The 20,307-nt window shown below is 62.2% G+C and overlaps 1 protein-coding gene across 1 annotated transcript in view; it reads right to left on the bottom strand.

Annotated features, from left to right (window-relative positions):
- Nucleotides 1-20,307, bottom strand: part of ADAP1 (ArfGAP with dual PH domains 1) — a 49,991-nt gene that overhangs the window by 14,672 nt on the left and 15,012 nt on the right. The window contains exons 2-4 of the mRNA XM_042970981.1: nucleotides 8,661-8,791; nucleotides 4,034-4,125; nucleotides 734-816 (exon numbers count right to left, since the gene is read on the bottom strand). Of these exons, the coding sequence (XP_042826915.1) occupies nucleotides 734-816; nucleotides 4,034-4,125; nucleotides 8,661-8,791 (306 nt within the window). The remainder of the gene's footprint in view (nucleotides 1-733; nucleotides 817-4,033; nucleotides 4,126-8,660; nucleotides 8,792-20,307) is intronic.

The following is a 20,307-nucleotide window of genomic DNA, read 5'->3' on the forward strand; positions in this document are numbered from 1 at the left end:
TGGCCTTGCCCCAAGGGGGGGCCTGGTGAGGACCCGGGCGGGGGCTGCCCACGGCCCGCGTGGGCCCTGAAATCGGGACGCCAGCACCCTCCGCCAGCCCCGCGGGGTCCGGTGGAGAGGCGACCGTCTGCACGGTGTGGCCTTGTGGGGCCACGGGCTCGGGGCCGCTGGTGTGTCCCTCCTGAGGACCCCCTGCTCCTGGCCTGTCTCACACACGCACGAGATGCTGGGGACGCTTCCCGAGGGGAACGGTGGTGGCGGCAGCTACGGGCAGAGAGGACTCCCGGCCGGCCCCGCGGCCGCGGTGGGAGGCACAGGGGGGACCTGGCCCTCGTGGACCTCAGCGCCTGGGACGGACCCACGCACTCCGGCCGTGGACCGGTCTGGTGCCCGCACGCCTCACTTCCGGAACCCAGCAGGGCCCCTCCCGTCACCCCTGCCCCATCTTCCGGCCCCGGCCCCACGCAGGCCGAGTCCTCACTCCCCTCCCACCAGCACCTGGTCACCCTTCGGGTGCCCGCCGCGGCCCCGAGGCGCCAGCCCCGTCGGAGCTGTGCTGTGGGTGACCATGGGGTCCGAGCACCGGGCCGCCCAGCTCAGTGTCAGGAGGACCGGACACGGGCCAGACCAGTTAGGCCTGCCAGCGCCTCGGGCAGGGAGGAGAGACACAGAGACAGGCAGGGACAGAGAGATAAGGACAGAGAGAGACACAGAGGGACACGCGCACTCTTACCTGCGGAGTACGGCTCCTGCTTCTCCGGGTGGGTGAACTCCAGCCGTTCGTACTTGGCCCGGATCCACTGCTCCCGCAGGAGCCTGGGGAGGGAGGGCAGAGTAAGCCCCGGGCCGAGCGGGACCGCGGGGCGTGGGGGCCCCTGGCACCCCACGGACACGCGGCCACTGAGAGCGCGCGTGTCCACCCTTGCCGACGGCAGGGCCGAAGGGCCGCCCGCTTTGATTTTCAAAATCATTTGCCGGTCAGACAGGTCTGCCACTAACACCTCCTCCTGAGAAAAGAAGAAATGGCCCCCGGGGGCGCCTGGCTGGCTCGGCCGGAGGAGCCTGCGACTCTTGATCTCGGGGTTGTGGGTTCAAGGCCCCGCACTGAGGGCAGAGATTACAAAAAAAAAAAAAAAAAAAAAACCTAAAAAATTGGCTCTGACTCACGTGGCCGTAACGCGACCACCGAAAGCGCTGATTCTGGCAGCTCACGGCGCCTCCCCAAGGTTATGCCGCCGTCACCCCCAAGAGGACCCCCGTGCCCACCAGCGCCCCCCCCCAGCCCCCAACCACAGTCCACTTCCTCACGGAATCGGGCGGGTACGAGGCTGTCTGGGTCAGCCCCACTGGGGCTTTCCTTTCCTTTCCGTCCACCGGCCCTCGAGGTGCACCCCCACCCACCGCCCCCCGGGAGGGCTGCCCCAGAGGCGGCAGAGGGCCGTCTGCCCGGAGCGCCCGCTCATGCCTGTGGTGGGTCCTGCCAGACGGCCCCCTGCCCACGGCCCTCGCGGCCCCTCCACCGGGCGAGGCAGCGGCTTCCTCGCCCTCCTTGCCCTGAGGCCCCTGGGGCCCGACCCCCCTCGGAAGGGGCCATCCGACGACACGTCTGGGACCCCGGCACGGCCCTCGGGCTCGGAGGCCCTTCCTGCCGCGTGCGGGGGCCTCCCCGGGCCCGGCACAGAGGCTCCCGGCGGCAACAGCGGGACTAAGCCCTGGGAGCAGGCACGGGAGGGGGTCCCCGCGCTGCTTGGCAGGCACATCCCGGACCGCTCGGCCCCCGGGGACCCCACGGCCAGGGTGTCGCGGCAGGGGGCCCCGCCCTCCGGAGGCCATCAGGCCCGGCCTCCCGCACCAGGGAAAGCCGGCAGCGACGGGGTTCCCGCTGTACGTGAGGCCCGGCGACGAGGGAGGCAGTGCCCACACCCCGTCTCGGGCCGCTGATGAAACCCCAGACCTGCTCTGCGTTCTCGGGAGCTGAGGGCGGCCAGGCTTCGCCGCCTCCCCGCCTGCCCCGTGCCCTCCGCCCTCCCCACAGCAGACCCAGACCTCCTGGCGTTTCATCCGCCTGGTTTCAGAGGCCATTAAGGGATGAACTGTGTCCCCCACCCATGAAAAGACGTTGGGTCCTAACCGACACTGCAGACTGGCCCCCGTTTGGACGGATTAACGGGTCATGATGAGGTCGCCCCGGAGTCGGGGCGCCCTCGGGGTGGGGGGAGTCTGCACAGACACAGGACGGCCACGTACGAGCCGAGGAGGGGGCTCAGGGGACCCCACAGGCACCTCGACCTCGACCTCCAGGATGTGGGAACAGTGAATTTCTGTTGCAAAAGCTGAACACCCGGTGTTTCGTCACCCTGGCCCCCGGAAGCCGGCACGGGGCCCCTGCCAGCCGGGCACCCTGCCCGCTGAGGGCTCGGGGGGCTCCTCCAGGTTCCGCCGAGGCTGCCTGCTGAGCCCACGTCACAGGAAGCCAGGGGCCGGCTGACAGCAGAGGGAAAACCGGGAGGGCCCTGGCGACCTTCTTCCCGCCGTGTGAGGACCGAATGCCAGGCCAGCGGGGCAGACACGGGAAGGGAACTGGGTCCCGCCCCCCTCTGAGTCACCGCCTGACGCTAACACGGCCTGATCCGCAGGCCTTCTGAGCACGGCTCCTCATGGGCCCCGTGCCCCGGGCAGGGGGACACCCCCCCCCAGGCCATCCTCACGACACCTGGGAGCCTCCCTGTCTCCGCAGTGTGCACATCTGAATCCCCACGGTTTACAAAGGGATTCCACCACACCTCCTACCGCTGCACGGCTGTCCACAGGGAGCTTGGTGGGTCGGCTGCCACACCTCCCTGGTCAGCTTTCCCCACGAGGGGCTGGGACCTCACCCTTGCAGATGTCTGCACCCTCCTGGGCCTCTGGGGCTTGGCCTGGGCAGACCCGAACACCCACGGAGTGTGGGGGCCAGGGCAGGCTCGGCTCCCACAAACCTCCGCCTGGCGGAAGCTTCCGGAAGGCAAGGCCCGCCCCGGGTCGGCACGCTCACCACCCTGGGACGCCCGGTCACCTGATGGGTCCTGACCACACTGCCCCAGCAAGGGGCAGGGATGGTCTCTGTGAGCATGTCCTGGCAAGGGCGTGGCCTGTGTTCCAGTCTGTCCCTTGTCATACACTCAGACAGAAGGGACATATGGGGACACATGCAAATAACCAGACCACAGGGCAGCCTGTGGCCGGGGCGATAAAATCACGTCTCACAAATAGCTGTCCGGCCTCGCTGATTCATACTGGGACATGAATGGCCTGGCGTGGCCTCAGGGTCCAGATTTCCCCGGGAGCCCAGAAGCAGTGGGGTCTCGGATGTGACACGGTGTCTGCATGGGGGTGGGTCCCTGGCAAGGCGTCCTGTCCCCAGAGACCCGCAGCCAACAGCATATCACCGGCCCGGGAGGTGGGTGGGCCAGGTCCCCACCTTCCTTTCCAAGAAAGGGCAGCTCACCCCCAGGCAAGTGGCCACGAGGTCTCCCACCTGCCCCCATGGGAACAGGGCTCCCCAGCATAGAGACCACGTCCCAAGTGCTGGTTCCAGCTCGTCTGCTGGCATCTGTGTCACCCTGAGAAACTCACCCAACCCCTCTGGGCCCCCAGGAACACCCTTGTCAAAAGAGGGCCATTCGTTCCGAGCTGTGGCTGCCACCGTGGACGAGGAGAGGCGGTTGGCGGGGGGCGGGTCTGGGCGGCACCCCAGGGCCAGGCCTGTGCTGGGAGCAGAGGGCCGAGGCGTCCCTGGCGGCGATGCCCAGGGAGGGAGGGAATGCAGGGAGGTCTAGCGACGCCGGGGGAGGGGATGACTGGCTTGGGTGGGGGGACAGGGGGACACCCTGAGACAGGCGGTCGCACAGGTGCAGCTTCTCAGCATCCTCCTCAGACCTCCGGGGGCGCTCGAGGGCCCCCAGCAAGGACCCCACCGCCCAGCCACCGGCCCGGGCCCACACCCGCCCCCCTCCGGTCTTCCAGCCCCAGAGAAAACCGCTCGGCGACTTACTGGCAATCAGAGGACGTGGGCCGGTAGTAGAAGGGAGGCACTTTGGACTCATACGCGTCTCTCGCAGCGTCATTTCCATGGGAGGCCATGAACTGTGGAGAGAGGACAGGGTCAGTGCTCCCGGAGGCCGGGGCCGGGCCGGCTGATCCCCAGCCGCTCCTGTCCCAGCGAAGGTGGTTCGCAGTGGCCGCGGGGACAGGACCTGCACTTCCGGGTAGAAGGGGTGCTGGGGAGGGTGGCAGAGAGGCCGGGCCCTGCGTACATCCCCCGGGACGGCAGCGCCGTGCCCTCCGCCCGAGGTGCCCCGTCCCTGCCTCACGCGAGGCCCGCCGTCCACTCATCTGACCCACACGGGCAGGCGGCCCTCGAGAACTGGACACAGCGAGGGCCCCAGAGATGGAGACTGGCCCGGGGCAGCAAAGTGCGTGTCCCCCGAGGCGGACGGACAGCAGGAGTCAGGAGTGGGGAGCAGGGCACTGACACGGGCAGTGTGGGTGGGCAGTAGGTGCAAAGGCCCTGAGGAGGGTGCTTGGCGTGCTGGGGTTGGACGACATCCCAGGGCCGGTGTGGGGAGCAGGGAAGGGGCCAGAGGGGCCTGACCGCACAGTGGCCTTGAGGACAAGGGGAGCAAAGGAAATCCCTTGTGTTCCAATCCTGCCTCCTTCCCGAAGCCTCCAGGGAAAGCCTTTCTTCTAACAGCATGGAGCTTTGGGGACCACTGGGTCGTGACCATGGACGACCCAAGTGGTTCAACTGGAAAATACCACCAACAGTAAGACACTTGAGCAAAAGGTTGGTACCAAATTAGAATTCTGAAATCAGAATTCTATGTATCCGAAACCTCAGCCAAGAAGCAGCCTCACAAGAAATGCTCAAAGTCTCCACAAGACAAAACTTACACGCTCCTGAGGGATGAGCACAAAACTGCGCACAGAGACCCGTGCTTGGAAGGGGTGGGAACATGCCGCCTCCTTATGTTAATCTATGCGCTTTTGGAAGTTGTCAAAAACAAAAACAAAAACAAAATAGGAATAGCAGTTTTTTTTTTTTAATTTTTTTTAACGTTTTATTTATTTTTGAGACAGAGAGAGACAGAACATGAACGGGGGAGGGGCAGAGAGAGAGGGAGACACAGGATCCGAAGCAGGCTCCAGGCTCTGAGCCGTCAGCACAGAGCCCGACGCGGGGCTCGAACTCACGGACCGGGAGATCGTGACCTGAGCCGAAGTTGGACGCCCAACCGACTGAGCCACCCAGGCGCCCCTAGGAATAGCAGTTTTTAAAGCTAGCAATGGTTCTAAAGTTGATTTTAAAGTTAACAAGCAGGGTAGGGGCGCCTGGGTGGCTCAGTCGGTTAAGCATCCAACTCAGCTCAGCTCATGATCTCACGGTTCGTGGATTCAACCCCCACGTCGGGCTCTGTGCTGACAGCTCAGAGCCTGGAGCCTGCTTCGGATTCTGTGTCTCCCTCTCTCTCTGCCCCTCCCTGGCTCATGCTCGCTCACTCTCTCTGTCTCTCTCAAAACATAAACCTTAAAAACAATTTTTTTTAAATACGATTAACAATGGGGCGCCTGGGTGGCTCAGTCGGTTAAACGTCCGACTTCGGCTCAGGTCACAATCTCACGGTCCGTGAGTTCGAGCCCCGCGTCGGGCTCTGTGCTGACAGCTCGGAGCCTGGAGTCTGTTTCAGATTCTGTGTCTCCCTCTCTCTGACCCTCCCCCGTTCATGCTCTGTCTCTCTCTGTCTCAAAAATAAATAAAACGTTAAAAAAAATTTTTTTAAATGGCGGGTTTGGGGGGCGCTGGGGCGGCTCAGTCACGTGTCAGACTCTTCATTTTGACTCAGGTTATGATCTCACAGTTCATGAGTTCGAGCCTCGCGTCGGGCTCTGTGCTGACAGCGTGGAGTCTGCTGGGGATTCTCTCTCTCTCTGTCCCTCCCCCATTCGTGCTCGTGCTCTTTCTCTCTCTCAAAATAAATAAATAAATGTAAAAAAATAAAATAAAATGGTGGGTTTTCTGTTATGTGGTTTTCACCTCCGTAATAAATATATACATATATAGCTCTTCAAGAATATACATTTCTTTTTTTTTTTTTAATGTTTATTCATTTTTGAAAGAGAAAGAGAGACAGTGTGAGAGGGGTAGAGTCAGAGAGAGAGGGAGATACAGAATCCGAAGCGGGCTCCAAGCCCTGAGATGCACAGAGCCCGACGCGGGGCTCGAACCCACGGACCGTGAGATCGTGACCTGAGCCGAAGTCGGACGCTTAGCAAACTGAGCCACCCAGACACCCAAAAAATTGGTAAAGGATTTGCGTGGACGTCTCTGTGGAGCACGTACGCAGACAAGCCGGCCGGCGTACGTGGAGATGCTGACCGCCAGGCGCCCACGAGGGCGTCTAGAATCAGAGGCAGGCGGTACGATGCGCTGGGGGCCCGGGGACCACAGTGCACTGCCAGGGGCCACGTGCACCTGTCCTGGACCCCCTGGGAGACCCCCAGGCGTCAAACACAGAGCCCCGTAAGGCACAGCGAGTCCAGGCCATTCCCGGAGGAAGGCGACCCCTGCCCGTGACTCCCTCGCAGCAGCCGAGGGAGTCACGCAGCCCAAGAGTCACCGATGGACGGGCGAGGGCGTAAGTCGAATGTGGCCTATCCACACAGCGGGAAGCAGTCCACGACAAAGGGGCTTGTGGCGCCGATGCCCACGGCCACGTGGCTGAACCCTGAACACATGGTGCTCCGCGGGGAAGGAAGTCACAGAGGCCACGGGGGCGGGTGGGGGGGGGTGGCGGTCCACTGACATGACCCGCCCAGAAGACGTATGGGGACAGAAAAGCAGATGTTACTTCCGGTAGGGGCTGGGGTGGGGGTCGTGGAGGGAAGGGGGAGGGGCTGCTGAGGGGCACAGGGTCTATTTTGGGAAAATGTTCCAAAATCAGGCAGTGGGGCCGGTGACGCAGCCGGAAACGCGGTGAAATCGCGTCCGTTCACACCTCTCACAAGGGCGAGTGGCCTGGCGTGAGAGCCGCGGCTCAGTAACGCCCTTATGAGTCAAAAGGAGCCTGGGGCAGAGCGGGCCCCTCTAGGTACCCAGAGACCCGAAAACCACAAAACGCTGATAATTTTGACTCCACCAAGTAAAAAAGTTTCCACTGCACACAGCACGAGCAGAGCCAGAAGGCAGCGCAGACCGGCGGGCCATACGGTCTCGAAGGGTCAGACCCCCAAACGTGGAAGAACACGAGAAAACGAAACAGCTAACAAGGAGTCAGCAAGGGCGCCAACGGGAGGCCACGGATGAGACGCAGAGGACACTGACCCGCGCCACGGACGCTCAGCGTCACTCGTGATACAAGATGCCATTGGGGCGCCTGGGCGGCTCCGTCGGTCGAGCGGCCGACTTCGGCTCAGGTCGTGATCTCACGGTCCGTGAGTTCGAGCTCCGCGTCGGGCTCTGTGCTGACGGCTCAGAGCCCGGAACCTGTTTCGGATTCTGTGTCTCCCTCTCTCTCTGCCCCTCCCCTGTTCATGCTCTGTCTCTCTCTATCTCAAAAATAAATAAACGTAAAAAAAAAAAAAAAAAAAAGCCAAACAAGGACCCTACAGGGACACAGCAGAGGAGGATCCCGGGGCCAGGGTGTGCGGGTGACGCGAAGTCTCCCGGAATCACAGTCACGTGACCTCTCACGTGCAGGAATTAAGGTTCCAGGACCTGCCACGGTCCCGCGGTGGCCTGGCGGTCACGGGGGGTGGGGAAAGGCAGAGCCGGCGCGTCTGTCCAGGGGCCTGGTTCCATGAACCAAGATTCTCCACCGGAGGGGTGACTCCGCCCCGGCGGGCAGGACGGGGGCCACGCTCGGTCACAACACTCCTTGTGGGCACAGGGCTCGGTACCAAACCACGGCGCCCCAGGTGCTCGTGGGCAGGTGGACGGGCAGACAGAACGAGGCCGGTCCACGCAGCGGACGTCATCCCCCACAGAAAGGCCCAAGCCCTGACAGGCGCTACCAGGCGGGCGGAGCCTGGCCGCGTGGCACTCAGTGAAAGCGGCTGAGGCCAAGGCCACCTGCTGCCTGCGCCCTTTCACGAAAATGCCCACGACAGCCACGTCTGTGGAGACGCAGAGCCTAGGGACGCCGCTCGGCCTGGACCGGACGGTGAGGAGCACGGGTTCCCTTGTCGGGCGTGAGATGTCCTAAAAGTGACTCCGGTGACAGTGGCCTGACCGTGGACCCACCGGAAACGGCTGAGCTGTGTGCTTCGAAAGGGCAAACCGGGGGGCGGACAGCACAGGACACGAAGGCCTTGCTCACCCCATAAGCCCGTCCCCCTGCCCCGCCCGCCCCTCCCCGCCCCCAGCCCCCTGGGCTCCCCGCACCACCACCCTGCCCTCTGCCCTCCCCCCTCTTCCCCTCCCCCCCACCCCCCACTCCTCAACCCCCCCGCCCCCCACCGCTCCCCCCTCACAGTGCCGGCCACAGTCAGGAGCCGGGAACACCGGGGGTGGCCACTTCGAGGTGTCTGTGACCCAGGGGGCCGGGCCGAGGGCCTCGTGGGGGTGCAGCCGGACCACAGGGGCTCCTCCAACCCCCCGCAGCCCCATCCCCTCGGGGCCGTACCTCCACTTGGGCCTCCTCCCAGGCATCCAGGCGGACTGACTTCACCTTGCTGACCTGGGGGATGTTCCGGTGGATTCCCGAGCAGCTCAGGCAGATGAACACCCCCAGGGTGTAGGAGGCCCAGTCGGGATCTGGAAGGCAAAGGCGAGACCCTCAGGGGCTGGAGCTCGGCCGGGCCTCTCTGTGGCCTCAGTCTCTCCACCTGTGCAACGGGAGACCGGCGAGGAGTTCCCCGGGGCGCATCGGCTCCGTGCCCCGCGCGGGGTCCCTGCCACCAGCCACAGGTGAGCGGCCCCACCCCCGAAGTCCCAGCTCCACAGATGCCCGAGCGGACGCGCCGCAGCCACGGAGACGTGCCCGACAGCGACACTCGATCGGCACCAAGTGCGCCGGGCGCGACAGGGACACTGGCTTGGCCGCGCGCCCACGCGCTCGGACGCACCCCGACGTCTCGCTCGGTGCAACAGCCACGTGCGTTTGCGGATGGCCCTTGACCCGGTCAGGGGCGCGGGTCCACTTTTCCGCAGGTTTGCCAGGTTTCACGTTGAGCCACGGCAGGCGAGCGTGGCGGAACGTGACGCTTGTTCACTCGGGGCACCGACGGCGCCTCCAGGACTGTTCCTCCTGTCGCGCACAGCCCAGCCCGGTAACGGCGCGCGGGGCCGGGGGCTGGGAGGACCGAGCCTCAGGGCCAGCTCTCAGAAGGGGCGGCAGCCGCTGAGACACCTTCCACTTTTAAGCGAAGCTTCTGGATCAGCCGGTTCGAGTCAAGAGGCCGGGAGGGCCAGAGCCCCTCCGCAGACACCACAGGCCCAGCCACAGGCCCACGGCTCCGTGCCAGGGGTGTGTTTGCAGGGGGTGTGCATGTGTGAGTGTATGAGAGCTCACGTGTGCACACACACGTGAGTGGGCAGATGTGGGTGTGCACACGTGTGCGAGTGGGCAGGTGCGGGGGCTGTGAAGGGGCACCTGGGGCCCTGGGGCCCCCCGTTCCCGCCCGGACTCTCGCTGCCCCAGGGCAGCCGGCCCCGCCCCCTCCCGTCCGTCTGGGGAGACGAGGGCTGGCCTACAGCGAGACCCGAGAGGGACACAGGCGGCCGGGAGGCTGGGCAGTTGAGCACGGGGACAAGAAGCGCCAGAGCTGGCGGCCACGGGCCTCGCTACTTTCCAAACCTAACAGCCTAGCTCGCGGCACCCCCGTCCCCACGGCGCCCACGGGGTGGTGAGCCGAGGTCTAGCAGAGGAAGTGCGGGCCGGGGAGGCAGGCTGCTTCTAAGCGGCGCCCAGAATAGAGAAGTTTCAGGAGAACAGCCACGTCATCCCGAGGGCCCTGCGGCCCCCAGGCCGGCTGTCTGAGGGGCGGGGCCTCCGAGCCCTCCCTCCTGGTCCCCACAGGTGCTTATGGGGTGGGGGTGGCTGGTGCAGGATGGGGGTCCCGGTGGGTCTGGGGCGGCGCGGGACGGGGAGGTGACCCCACGCACAGTCACGGGCTCCTGGCCGGCGCTCTGAGACCACCAGCAGCCCCGGCCCCCCCCACCTCCTGTCTATCCCGGGGTCGCCGACCCAGAGGCTCCCGCCAAGGGCGCAGCCCAGGGAGCCCGAGGCCTCAGAGCGTCGGCTCTGGGAGCCTCGCCACCCCCGCCCCCCCAGAAGAGCTGTGAGCAGAGGCGCGGGGCAGACAGGCACACCCGTCCTCCCACACGTCCCCTCCATCCATTCCCCCCACCCCACCACCCCCGGGGGCCCTTCTGCCAGCTCCGCCCACAGGCCGCCACCCCGGAAACCAGAACATCACCAGCTTTCTGCTTGGAACCCACAGGGGACTTTTCCCCCCCTCTCCGGGCTCCTCCCCACGCCCGGCCCGCCCCATCCCTCCCACACCTCAGGGCAAATGTCACCCTCTCAGGCCCCCCGAACACCAGCTCGAGGGACCCCCGCGCGTCCCCATCATAACGCCCTCTGGGTTCTTCGCAGCATCTGCCGGTCCCGACACTTAGTTCCTGCCCTGTTTCTCGTGTGCTGTCGGGGCCGCTGCGCGTGGACGGGTGCCACGAGCCCCCTCCCGGCAGCCCGGCCGCACCCACATTCGGTACCCAGATGCCTACGCTGCCCCCACAGCCACGAGCTCCCTTCCGCTGCTCCAGGGTGACGGCTTGGGGGACGCCAGGGCACGGGCCACCACCCCTGCCGCCCCGAGCACTGACCTGGGGACGAGGCTTGGCTGCGGCCAGAGGCCAGGCCTCCAACGTGCCGGGACCGTGGAGCAGGCAGGCCGGGCACGTCGGGGGCCCCGGGAGTGGGCCGCGGGGAGCTCGGGTGGGGGGAAGGCCACGTGCCCCGGCTCTGCGCCTCCCCGGGGCCCGGGGGGCAGAAGGAAACCCCGGGCGGGGGTCGGAGAGCCATAGACCCTCCTCCGGCCCAAGGGCTCTTGGCAGCACGCGGACAGAGGACCGCCACACGCGACCCAAGCCTTCACAGCAATGCGGGGACGCGGACAACACGCAGAGAACGAGCGCGGGGTCCCCGGCTCTGCACGAACCCACCTCTACCTCTGCCCGCTATTCTCAGAATACCCACTCCCTGCATTCTGGTGTCATTCTCGAGAAACCGCCCGGCTGCTGCGAGGGGCACATGGAAGTCCCGCCCCCGGTCTGCCCCCCGCCAGGCCCCCGCCCCACGCACCCCTGTGCCGTGGGCACAGCCCACCCTTGGCGGCCCTCCTGGAGGCACCCACCCTCCCTGGGCCCCGGGAGCCGCTCCCTCTTTTTGAAGATGCTGCCCCACCAGGAAATGAGGAACTCGTCCGGCAGGAGACAACGTGAGCAGGGAAGATCCACGCGGGCCGCGGACTCGGCCACCAGCCGGGCTGGGTCCCCTGGCGTCGCTGCCCGGCCGGAGGGGCCCGCGCAGCAGCGGAAAATCACACCAGGGCAGGGCGGCGGGCTTTCTCCCACAGCCAGACCCGGGAGCCACGGCTCCCTCCCGCATTCGTACTCAGGAGAGACGTGGGCCCCCGCCCGCCTGAGCTGCCCCACTGGCCGCTCACCAGGGAGGACCCGGCGGCCCCGTCACACACCCTGTAGAGCTGAGCAGACCCCCCCCCGGAGCCAGATGGCCCGGGTCCCCCTCCCTTCCCACCCTTCTCAGCCGGGCGTCCCAAGGCAAGTCACTGACCTGCTCTGGGTCTGTTTCCGGCCTGCAGAATGGGCACGCAGAGCATTCAGGGGCGACAGCCGGGCGCGGAGTGCTCGGTTAAGGGCACTTGTCGTGCAGTGGCACATGCGTCCAGGCCACGCTGCCTGTCCCAGGGATTACTAACGGCTCCTCCGTGCACCCTCAGATGTGTCCCGGTTCGGATGGCAATTTCCTCGGCCCCCGGGACGAGGGTCTGCGGCAGAAACCATCGGGGCTCAGCAGCATCTGTTCCTCCGGCTCCCCGGGGTCGGAGCTCACTTCCCAGCCTCCTGGAAGTTCGGCGTGGCTGGGGTTCCGGCCCGGGGAACGTGATCGGACGGACCCGTGTCCCTCTGGGCCTGGCCGACAGCCACCACCCACCCATGTGCTCATGTCTCCATCCTTAGCTGCTGTGTGTGGGGGGGGGGGGGCTCTGAGAAGGGGGGAGGGGTGGAGGCCATAGCGGGAGGAGCCTGGGCCCCCGAGGCACTGTCTGCAGCAGAGAGACCCGGGAGAGCTGGGACCGGGCGCCCCTGCAAAGCTCTGTGTTACAATGACAAATGACAAGTCTGGTCTCTGAGATGCGGGGTGTCTGTTACGGCCGCTGGCCTTCCTGACGAACTGTCTGTCTCCCCATTCATTGGGGCCGCCAGGACCCAGCACAGAACCTGGCCAAAACCAGGGGCCCAAGAGTTCATGCTGAATGAGCCCCCCAACAGCCCCACGCGCAGTCCCACTTCCGAGAGAGAGTCAAGGCCTCGTCCCCCGCCTCACCGGCCCACGTTCGCCGAGGATGCGCGGGCAGGCGGGGAGCGTGCAGGGCACAGGGGCTTCGCGGGGAAGAAGGGAGCTGCAGCGGGGCTCACGGCTTGCAGTGAAATGCTGTCCCGGAGAACGAGCGGCGAGGACCAGCGCAGGTCCCAGGAAGGGGAGAGTCCCAGCTCACCACTCGGCTCTGCCTTCCCCAGAGACCTTCACGGAGCTGCTCTGTCAACGGCTGCACACAGAGTACCCAGCAGGTACAGAGTCTCGGGTGAGCGGCACCCCTTCCGGGCCCCACCCTCCTCATCTGTAAGACGGGACAGTAACAGACACCTGCAAAACGGGCCCAACTGGGATGCAGGGCCCACCGGGGTGCAGGAGAGACCCCCACTTTTCACCACCCGGGGACGTCTGCTCCGAGAGTGGACCTCTAGCCCAGGCCTCCCTCCTCACGGCCTTCATCCACTTGTGTGTACGTTCTGAGACTGGCTGAACAAAGACCACCAGATGCCCCTGCCCGGCCATCCTTCTACACAGTGTCCCGGCCTGGAACATGTGTTCGCAGAACACTTTGGCGGGGATTAGCAAGCTGCGGCCCTCGGGCCCAGTGTTTTGTAAATAAAGTTTTATTGGCACACGGCCACGTCAATCGTTTAGTCTATGGGTCCTTCTGCAATAACCCAGCAGAGTTGGGTGGTCGTGACAGAGAAGGTGTGGCCAGCAGAGCCCGAAAAATTTCCTATCTGGTCCTTTAAGAAAACATTTGCTGCCTGGCTCAGCAGAAGAATACCGACTCTCGATCTTGGGGTCGTGAGTTCGAGCCCCATGTTGGATGTAGAGATTAAGACACAAAAAGAAAAGAAAAAGAAAACGTTTGCGAAGCCCCGCATTAGAGGGAAAAGGGGTGAGACACAGATGTGAGCCCAGGGAGGACCTGTGATCGGAGGGGTGCTTACCGTCACTGCTAACAATCATCTCTGACAACAAGGCTTCTGGGTTTAAGGAGTGGCTACAGATGGGCCCGACATGTCACGACTGACGTGAGGACCCACTGGTACACAACTTAAGGCTGCCTGCAAGCCTGCCCGTCTGGCGTGTGGGGGGACACGCCCCGTGTGCACGCCCGCACACAGGAGGGCTCCGTCCAAGGGGGGCTCAAGGAAGTCTGACTCTAAGAAATGGAGACACTAAGCCTTTCGCAGAGGAACAAAGACAGAAACCGGGGCGCCTGGCTGGCTCGTTCGGCACAGCATCTGACTCCTGGTCTCAGGGTCATGAACTCGAGCCCTACGTTGGGTACAGAGATTAAAAAAAAAAAACAAAAGACAAAATCAGGTACATCACGTGTGTTAGAGGCTATCGCTTGAGGAACAGGATGTTTGTGGTACCTTTTGAGAAAAGCGTTGGGGACGAAATGCCGTTACCCATCCACCAGAAAAGCTACAATGTAGAAGACTGGACCCCCGTGTGACGAGGGTGCGGGGAGGCTGGTACCCTCATACGTCACCCGCAGGAGGATAAGCGGCTTCAACTCACTTTGGAAAACGGTTTGGCTGCTGCTCACAGAAGGAAACTTCTCTCCCCCGTAAACCAGGATTTCTACTCCCAGGTGCTCACCAAGGCGAAAGGCAGACACGTCCACACTTCCTGTGACCACAGGAAGATGGTCACACCCAGTCACAGAGACAGGACACAGACCACGCCTCCAGGGATTTATGCCAGGAATGAAGAGCTGCCTTCGCATCTGGAAATCGGTCAACGTAATTCGCCATGTTCACAGGTTAAAAATTCACAGGACTGTCTCGTAGGTCCAGAAAAAACACGTGACAAAATGTAACATCCCGATCAAAATTCTCAGAACACTAGGAATGGAGGGGACCTTTCCTAACTTGGTACACAGCTTCTATGAAACACCTACAGCTGACATCATACCTAACGGAAGAAGACGGAATGTTTCCCCCTAAAATCAGGACCAAGACGGGAAGGTCTGTTCTTTTTTATTTAAAAAAAAATTTTTTTTTAACGTTTATTTATTTTTGAGACAGAGAGAGACAGAGCGTGAACGGGGGAGGGGCAGAGAGAGAGGGAGACACAGAATCAGAAGCAGGCTCCAGGCTCTGAGCCATCAGCCCAGAGCCCGACGCGGGGCTCGAACTCACGGACCGTGAGATCGTGACCTGAGCTGAAGGCGGACGCTTAACCGACTGAGCCACCCAGGCACCCCAAGGGAAGGTCTGTTCTAATCGCTTCTAATTAAAACTGAACTGGAGATTCTAGTCAGTGCGATAAGGCAGTGACAAAAGAAAAGGCTTCCAGGTTGGAAAGAAAGAAACAAAACCTCTTTCATTCACACACAACATGATTATCAATGTAGAAAATCTGATGGATTCCACAAAAACACTACTATAACTCGTAAAGTTGCAAGATTGGGGCTCCTGGGGGGCTCAGTCGGTCAAGCGTCCGACTTCAGCTCGGGTCATGATCTCACGGTTTGTGGGTTCAGGCCCCACATCAGGCTCTGTGCTGACAGCTCAGAGTCTGGAGCTGCTTCAGATTCTGCGCCTCTCTCTCTCTCTCTCTCTCTCTCTCTCTCTCTCTGTCCCTCCCCTGCTCACACTGTCTCTCTCTCTCTAAAATAAATGTTAAAAAATATATAAATAAAGCTGCAAGATATAAAATATACAAAAATCAATTATATTCGTATATATCAGCAATAAGCAGTTGGAAACTGAACGCTTAAAAACACCATCTACGGGGCACCTGGCTGACTCAGTTGAAAGAGCATGTGACTTGACCTCAGGTCATGAGTTGGAGCCCCATGTTGGGTGCAGAGATTAAATAAACTTAAAAAAAAAAAATACCATTTACATTCTAGAGATTGTTGTACAACGTGAATGTGTTTTTAATTAATTTTTTACTTTATTTTAAATGTTTATTTTTGAGAGAAAGAGAGAGATATGAGTGGGAGGGGCAGGGAGAGGGAGACAGAGGGTCTGAAGCTGGCTCGAGTCCGAGCCGTCAGCACAGAGCCCAAGGCGGGGCTCAAACTCACGAACCGTGAGGTCGTGACCCGAGCCGAAGTCGGACGCTCAACCGACTGAGCCACCCGGGCGCCCCGACAATGTGAATATTTTAAATGCAAATTAATTATACTTAAAGAGGGTAGGGGCACCCGGGTGGCTCAGTCAGTTGAGCGCCTGAGTTCGGCTCGGGTCACGATCTCACGGTTCGTGAGTTCGAGCCCCGCGTTGGGCTCTGTGCTGACAGCTTGGAGCCTGGAGCCCTTGGATTCTATGTCTCCCTGTCTCTCTGCCCCCCTCCTCCCTGCTCGTGCTCTGTCTCTCAAAAATGAATAAACGTTTAAAATAATTTTTAAAAAAGAGGGTAAAACAGTAAGTTTTATGTTTTATGTGTTTTCCTACAATGTAAAGTTAAAAACACTGTTACAGAAGCATTGAAAAAATGAAATACCTACAGGTAAAAGGACAAAAGATATGCAAAACAGCACAGTGAACACTACAAAGTGCTGCTGGGATAAATCACAGACCGCCTACATATGTAGGCAGAGATACAGTTTTCCTGGGTTGAAAGACTCAATATCATGAAGATGAAAATTATCTCTAACCTAGAGACTCAAGGATCCCAATCAGAGTTCCAGCAGGATTTTAAAATATATATTCACAACCCGATTCTAAAATTCACGTGCAACTACAGGGGACGTAGAGTAGCCAAAACAACTTGGAAAAGGGACAAACGCTACTTGGTTTCAGGGGAACAGAACAGAGACCCAGAAACAGTCCACACGCATTGTTGACAAAGGTGTAAAGGCAATTCAGGGGAGAAAGAAGAACGTTTCAGCACATAGCGTCGGAACAGTTGGAAAACATCTGCAAAAATATTAAACCGCCATCCACACCCCCTGCCACGTACGAAAAGTCACTCGCGACGCACCGCGGTGCCAACGGTAAGACCCAGAGCCAAGGAACTTGCCAAAGAAAACGAGAGAGGCCTTTGGGACCTTGGGTTAGGCAAAGCCTTGTTAGCCACAGAAAACTGAAAAATTAAACAAGTTAAGCTTCATCAGAATTTTTGGAAAGATCTGCTCTTTGATTTTTTTTTTTTTTTAACGTTCATTTATTTTTGAGAGAGAGAGAGACAGAGCATGAACAGGGGAGGGGCAGAGAGAGAGGGAGACACAGAATCTGAAACAGGCTCCAGGCTCTGAGCGGTCAGCACAGAGCCCGACGTGGGCCTCGAACCCACAGACCGCGAGATCACGACCTGAGCCGAAGTCGGACGCTTAACCGACCGAGCCACCCAGGCGCCCCAAGAAAGATCTGCTCTTTGAAAGACACCGGTTGAGGCCGGCCGCACCGGGGACGTTTTGCAGATCGTGTATCTGACGAAGGACTTGCGTCCAAAGTACATAAAGAACTGTTCGAACTCAGAAGAAAAGAACTCCATCAGAGAGAGAGGCAGAGGGAATCGACCCAGCAGAGGCGACGTGCGGGCGGTACCTGGCACGGGTACTGCCTGGCTGGCCATCCGGGAAGGGGGACGGGCGTGGGAGCTCTGGGGCCAGGGCAGCCCGCCCTCCAGCCTCTCCTCCCGGCATCCCGGCACTCTTAGAGGGGGTGCGCTTTCTGTTGTGTAACTCATGCCTCGGTAAAGGTGAATTCAAGGAAGCGGAGGTGTGTCTAGACCCCAGCCCTACCCCAGACACCGGGGAAGCAGAGAAATCAGGGCCTCTCACCCCGGTGCGCCCTGCTCTGCGGGGCAGGCAGGGACCTGCTGGATGTGGGCCCATCCAGCGGCCTGACCTTGGAGCAGGAAGCAGGAACGTGCTGGCCATCTCGTCCACCTGGGGTAGGGGCACTGACCCCCATCACACTCGCTTGGGGCTAAAGATCAAGTACGTTGTCCCACCTGGTCCCGTAGCTCTGCCCATCCTACTAGTCCACTTCTACAGAACAAGGCATATAGAGCCCAGAGAGGGTCACACACTCGCCTGAGGTCACACAGCGGCGGAGCTGGACCAGGCTGGCACCTGTCTCCCAGAGCCCGCCCGGACCCTGTTCAGCACAGGCAGGTGCCAGGAGCGTGGGAAGCGGCACGGGCTGTGGGACCGGGCAGGGGAGAGGGAAAGAGGTCCTGGGGGCGGGGGTGGCCTCCTAGGGGGCCGTGTGGCAGGTCCACAGGGACACAGGGGGGTGGGCACAGTGGCCCCGCCTCCGGGCAGGGCTCCCAGCACCCGTGGAAACCCACTAGAGGAATGACTTCACATTTGGGTCCGACCCTTCCAGGGGCAGGAGGGGGAGGTGCGGGGACCCCGGGCCTCTCGGAACACCCTCACGTCACGATGGGCCTCCCCCGGGTCCTAAACCTCAGGCCCGGAGAAGCAAGACGACCAGTGACAGGCACAGGCTGGGCAGAGCTGGGATCCCACCCAGCAAGGCCCGCCCGTCCGCCATCCCTGGAGGTGACGGACTGCCCGCCACCCCTCCGGCCTCCCCTCCTGGGGCGGGGGAGTGTGGAAGATGAGTCCAGCCTCCGCGTACGCCTTCGCCTCGCAAACCCGTAACAGACGGGACAGAGGTTCCCCGCCTGGGGAGCCCTCACCGCACCCCACAGATGAGCTCTGCGCTGAACCAAGGCCAAGGCCGCCAGGAGAAGCGCCGGCAGGAGGCGGGACTGGGCTGGACCGCTGGGGAGAAGGAAGCAGAAGCCTGGGGCCCGTCTTCCAGGCCGGCAGGGTCTGGAGTGGGGCTTGATCCAGCAAGAGGGGTACTTTGACCCAAGGTGCAGAATGCGGTCCCCCCCGCCCAAGCCTCGGGCTAATGATTCCACAGCACTGTGTGGGGGTGCCGTCTGCCTAGCGAAGATCCTGCCCAAATGTCCCCTCTGTGGTCACGCAGGACGGTGGCTGAGTGCCACTCGGAGGCCGGCCAGCCCGCCTGTGTGAGGGGCCTGCGCACAGTAGGCTCACAGCAGCCCCAGCGAGCGCACCACCAGGGTTGAGAGCCTGTAATCCCAAAGATGAGGCATGGGGCACCTGCCTCCCCCCGGGGCCAGCCGGGGACATGGTCCTGCTGTCCTCGGACTCAGTGACCCCAGAGGGCCCTGTCCAAGCAACACACACCTGAAACGTCACCCCTGGGCCTGGGGCCTGGGGCCTGGGGCCTGGGAAGACAAGAGCCCTTATTTTAGGGGCGCCTCGGTGGCCCAGTCAGTTAAGCGTCCGACTTCGGCCCAGGTCACGATCTCATGGTTCGTGGGCTTGAGCCCCACGTCGGGCTCTGTGCGGACAGCTCGGAGCCTGGAGCCTGCTTCCGATTCTGTGCCTCCCTCTCTCTCTGCCCCGCCCTGCTCATGCTCTGTCTCTCAAAATAAATAAACATTAAAGAAAATTAAAACAGAACAGACCCTGGACTCAAAAAGTTAAAAACAAACAAAAGCCCTTATTTTAAAGAAGGATCCTGACTCTGGAAGGAGAGTTCTGGAAGTGATTCTGAGCAGCCCTGTAAGACTCCTGGGCTCCAGCAGAGGGACCCTCCCCCCTCCCACCGCCGCGTGCCCCTGAAACCACCACAACAGAGGGCAGAGGGCCAGTGCCCAACAGACCGGCCCTCTGCTGGTGCCCACGTCTTACCAGGACCAGCACCCCCACAGGAGTCAGGTTAGTGGAGTAACTCCTTGCCAAGCGCTCCTGCTTCTCCTGGAGCCAGAGACTCCTGGGCCGCCAGCCCCTCCCTCCTCCCTGAGAAAGCCCCTGGGCAGACTCTCAGGAGGTCACCCTCACCTCCAGAGTGGGGCCTCCAGAGTGGGGCCTGTGTGCGCGTGCACGGAGGACAGGAGCAGCTGGATGAAGGCTGGCGGGAGGTCCCCAAGGGAAGAAGGACGGGGCTGATGCTTTAGTTCTCCAAGTGGCAGGGCTGGGCCTGTGGGCTTCCTTCTCAGGCTGCTGGAGCGCAGCCAGATCTGCCCATCTGAGCACACCCCCCCCCCATCAGGTCTGCCCACCTGTGCACATGCACCCACCCCCCCCACCCCCCCGCCAATATCAGAGCCAGGCACCAGGGGTAGGATGTCCACATGTCACGCTCCTAAGCTCAGAGCCCCTCCAGGGTGGGAGGGCAGCTGGCTGGGGTATCCCAGCAGCAGAACCCCCTGACCCCAGGCAGGAGGGTCCCACACCCTATTCCCAGGCTCTGCTCTGGCTGCACCCCCTCCCCAGAACCAGACACACAGCTGTCCAGAGCCTGCCCTGCTCCTCTCTTCGGGCACCAGGGATCAGGACTTCCTTGCCCAGGGGCCTGGAGTGAGCCTCCGGCACCTGTGGGGACAGGGGGGGACACGGGGGGGGGTCAGAGGGGGACACGGGGGGGCAGAGGGGGACACGGGGGGGCATAGGAGGGCAAAGGGGGACATGGGGGCAGAGGAGGGCTAAGGGGAGGCAGGGAGGAACAGAAGGCAGCAGAGGGGGGCATAATGGGGCAAGGGGGACAGAGGGGGGCAGTGGGGACAGAGCAGGGGTGGGGGGTAGAAGGGGTAGGGGGGTAGGGGGGCAGAGGGGGGACAGAAGGCAGCAGAGGGGGCAGAGGGGGACATGGGGGGAGCAAAGGAGGGCAAAGGGGAGGCAGGTGGGGACAGAGGGGGGCCAGAGGGCAGAGGTGGGCAGAGGGGAGGCAGGGGGGGCGATGGGCCTGAGCCT

Source organism: Panthera tigris, chromosome E3 (assembly GCF_018350195.1).
Source record: "Panthera tigris isolate Pti1 chromosome E3, P.tigris_Pti1_mat1.1, whole genome shotgun sequence".
Classification (NCBI taxonomy): domain Eukaryota; kingdom Metazoa; phylum Chordata; class Mammalia; order Carnivora; family Felidae; genus Panthera; species Panthera tigris.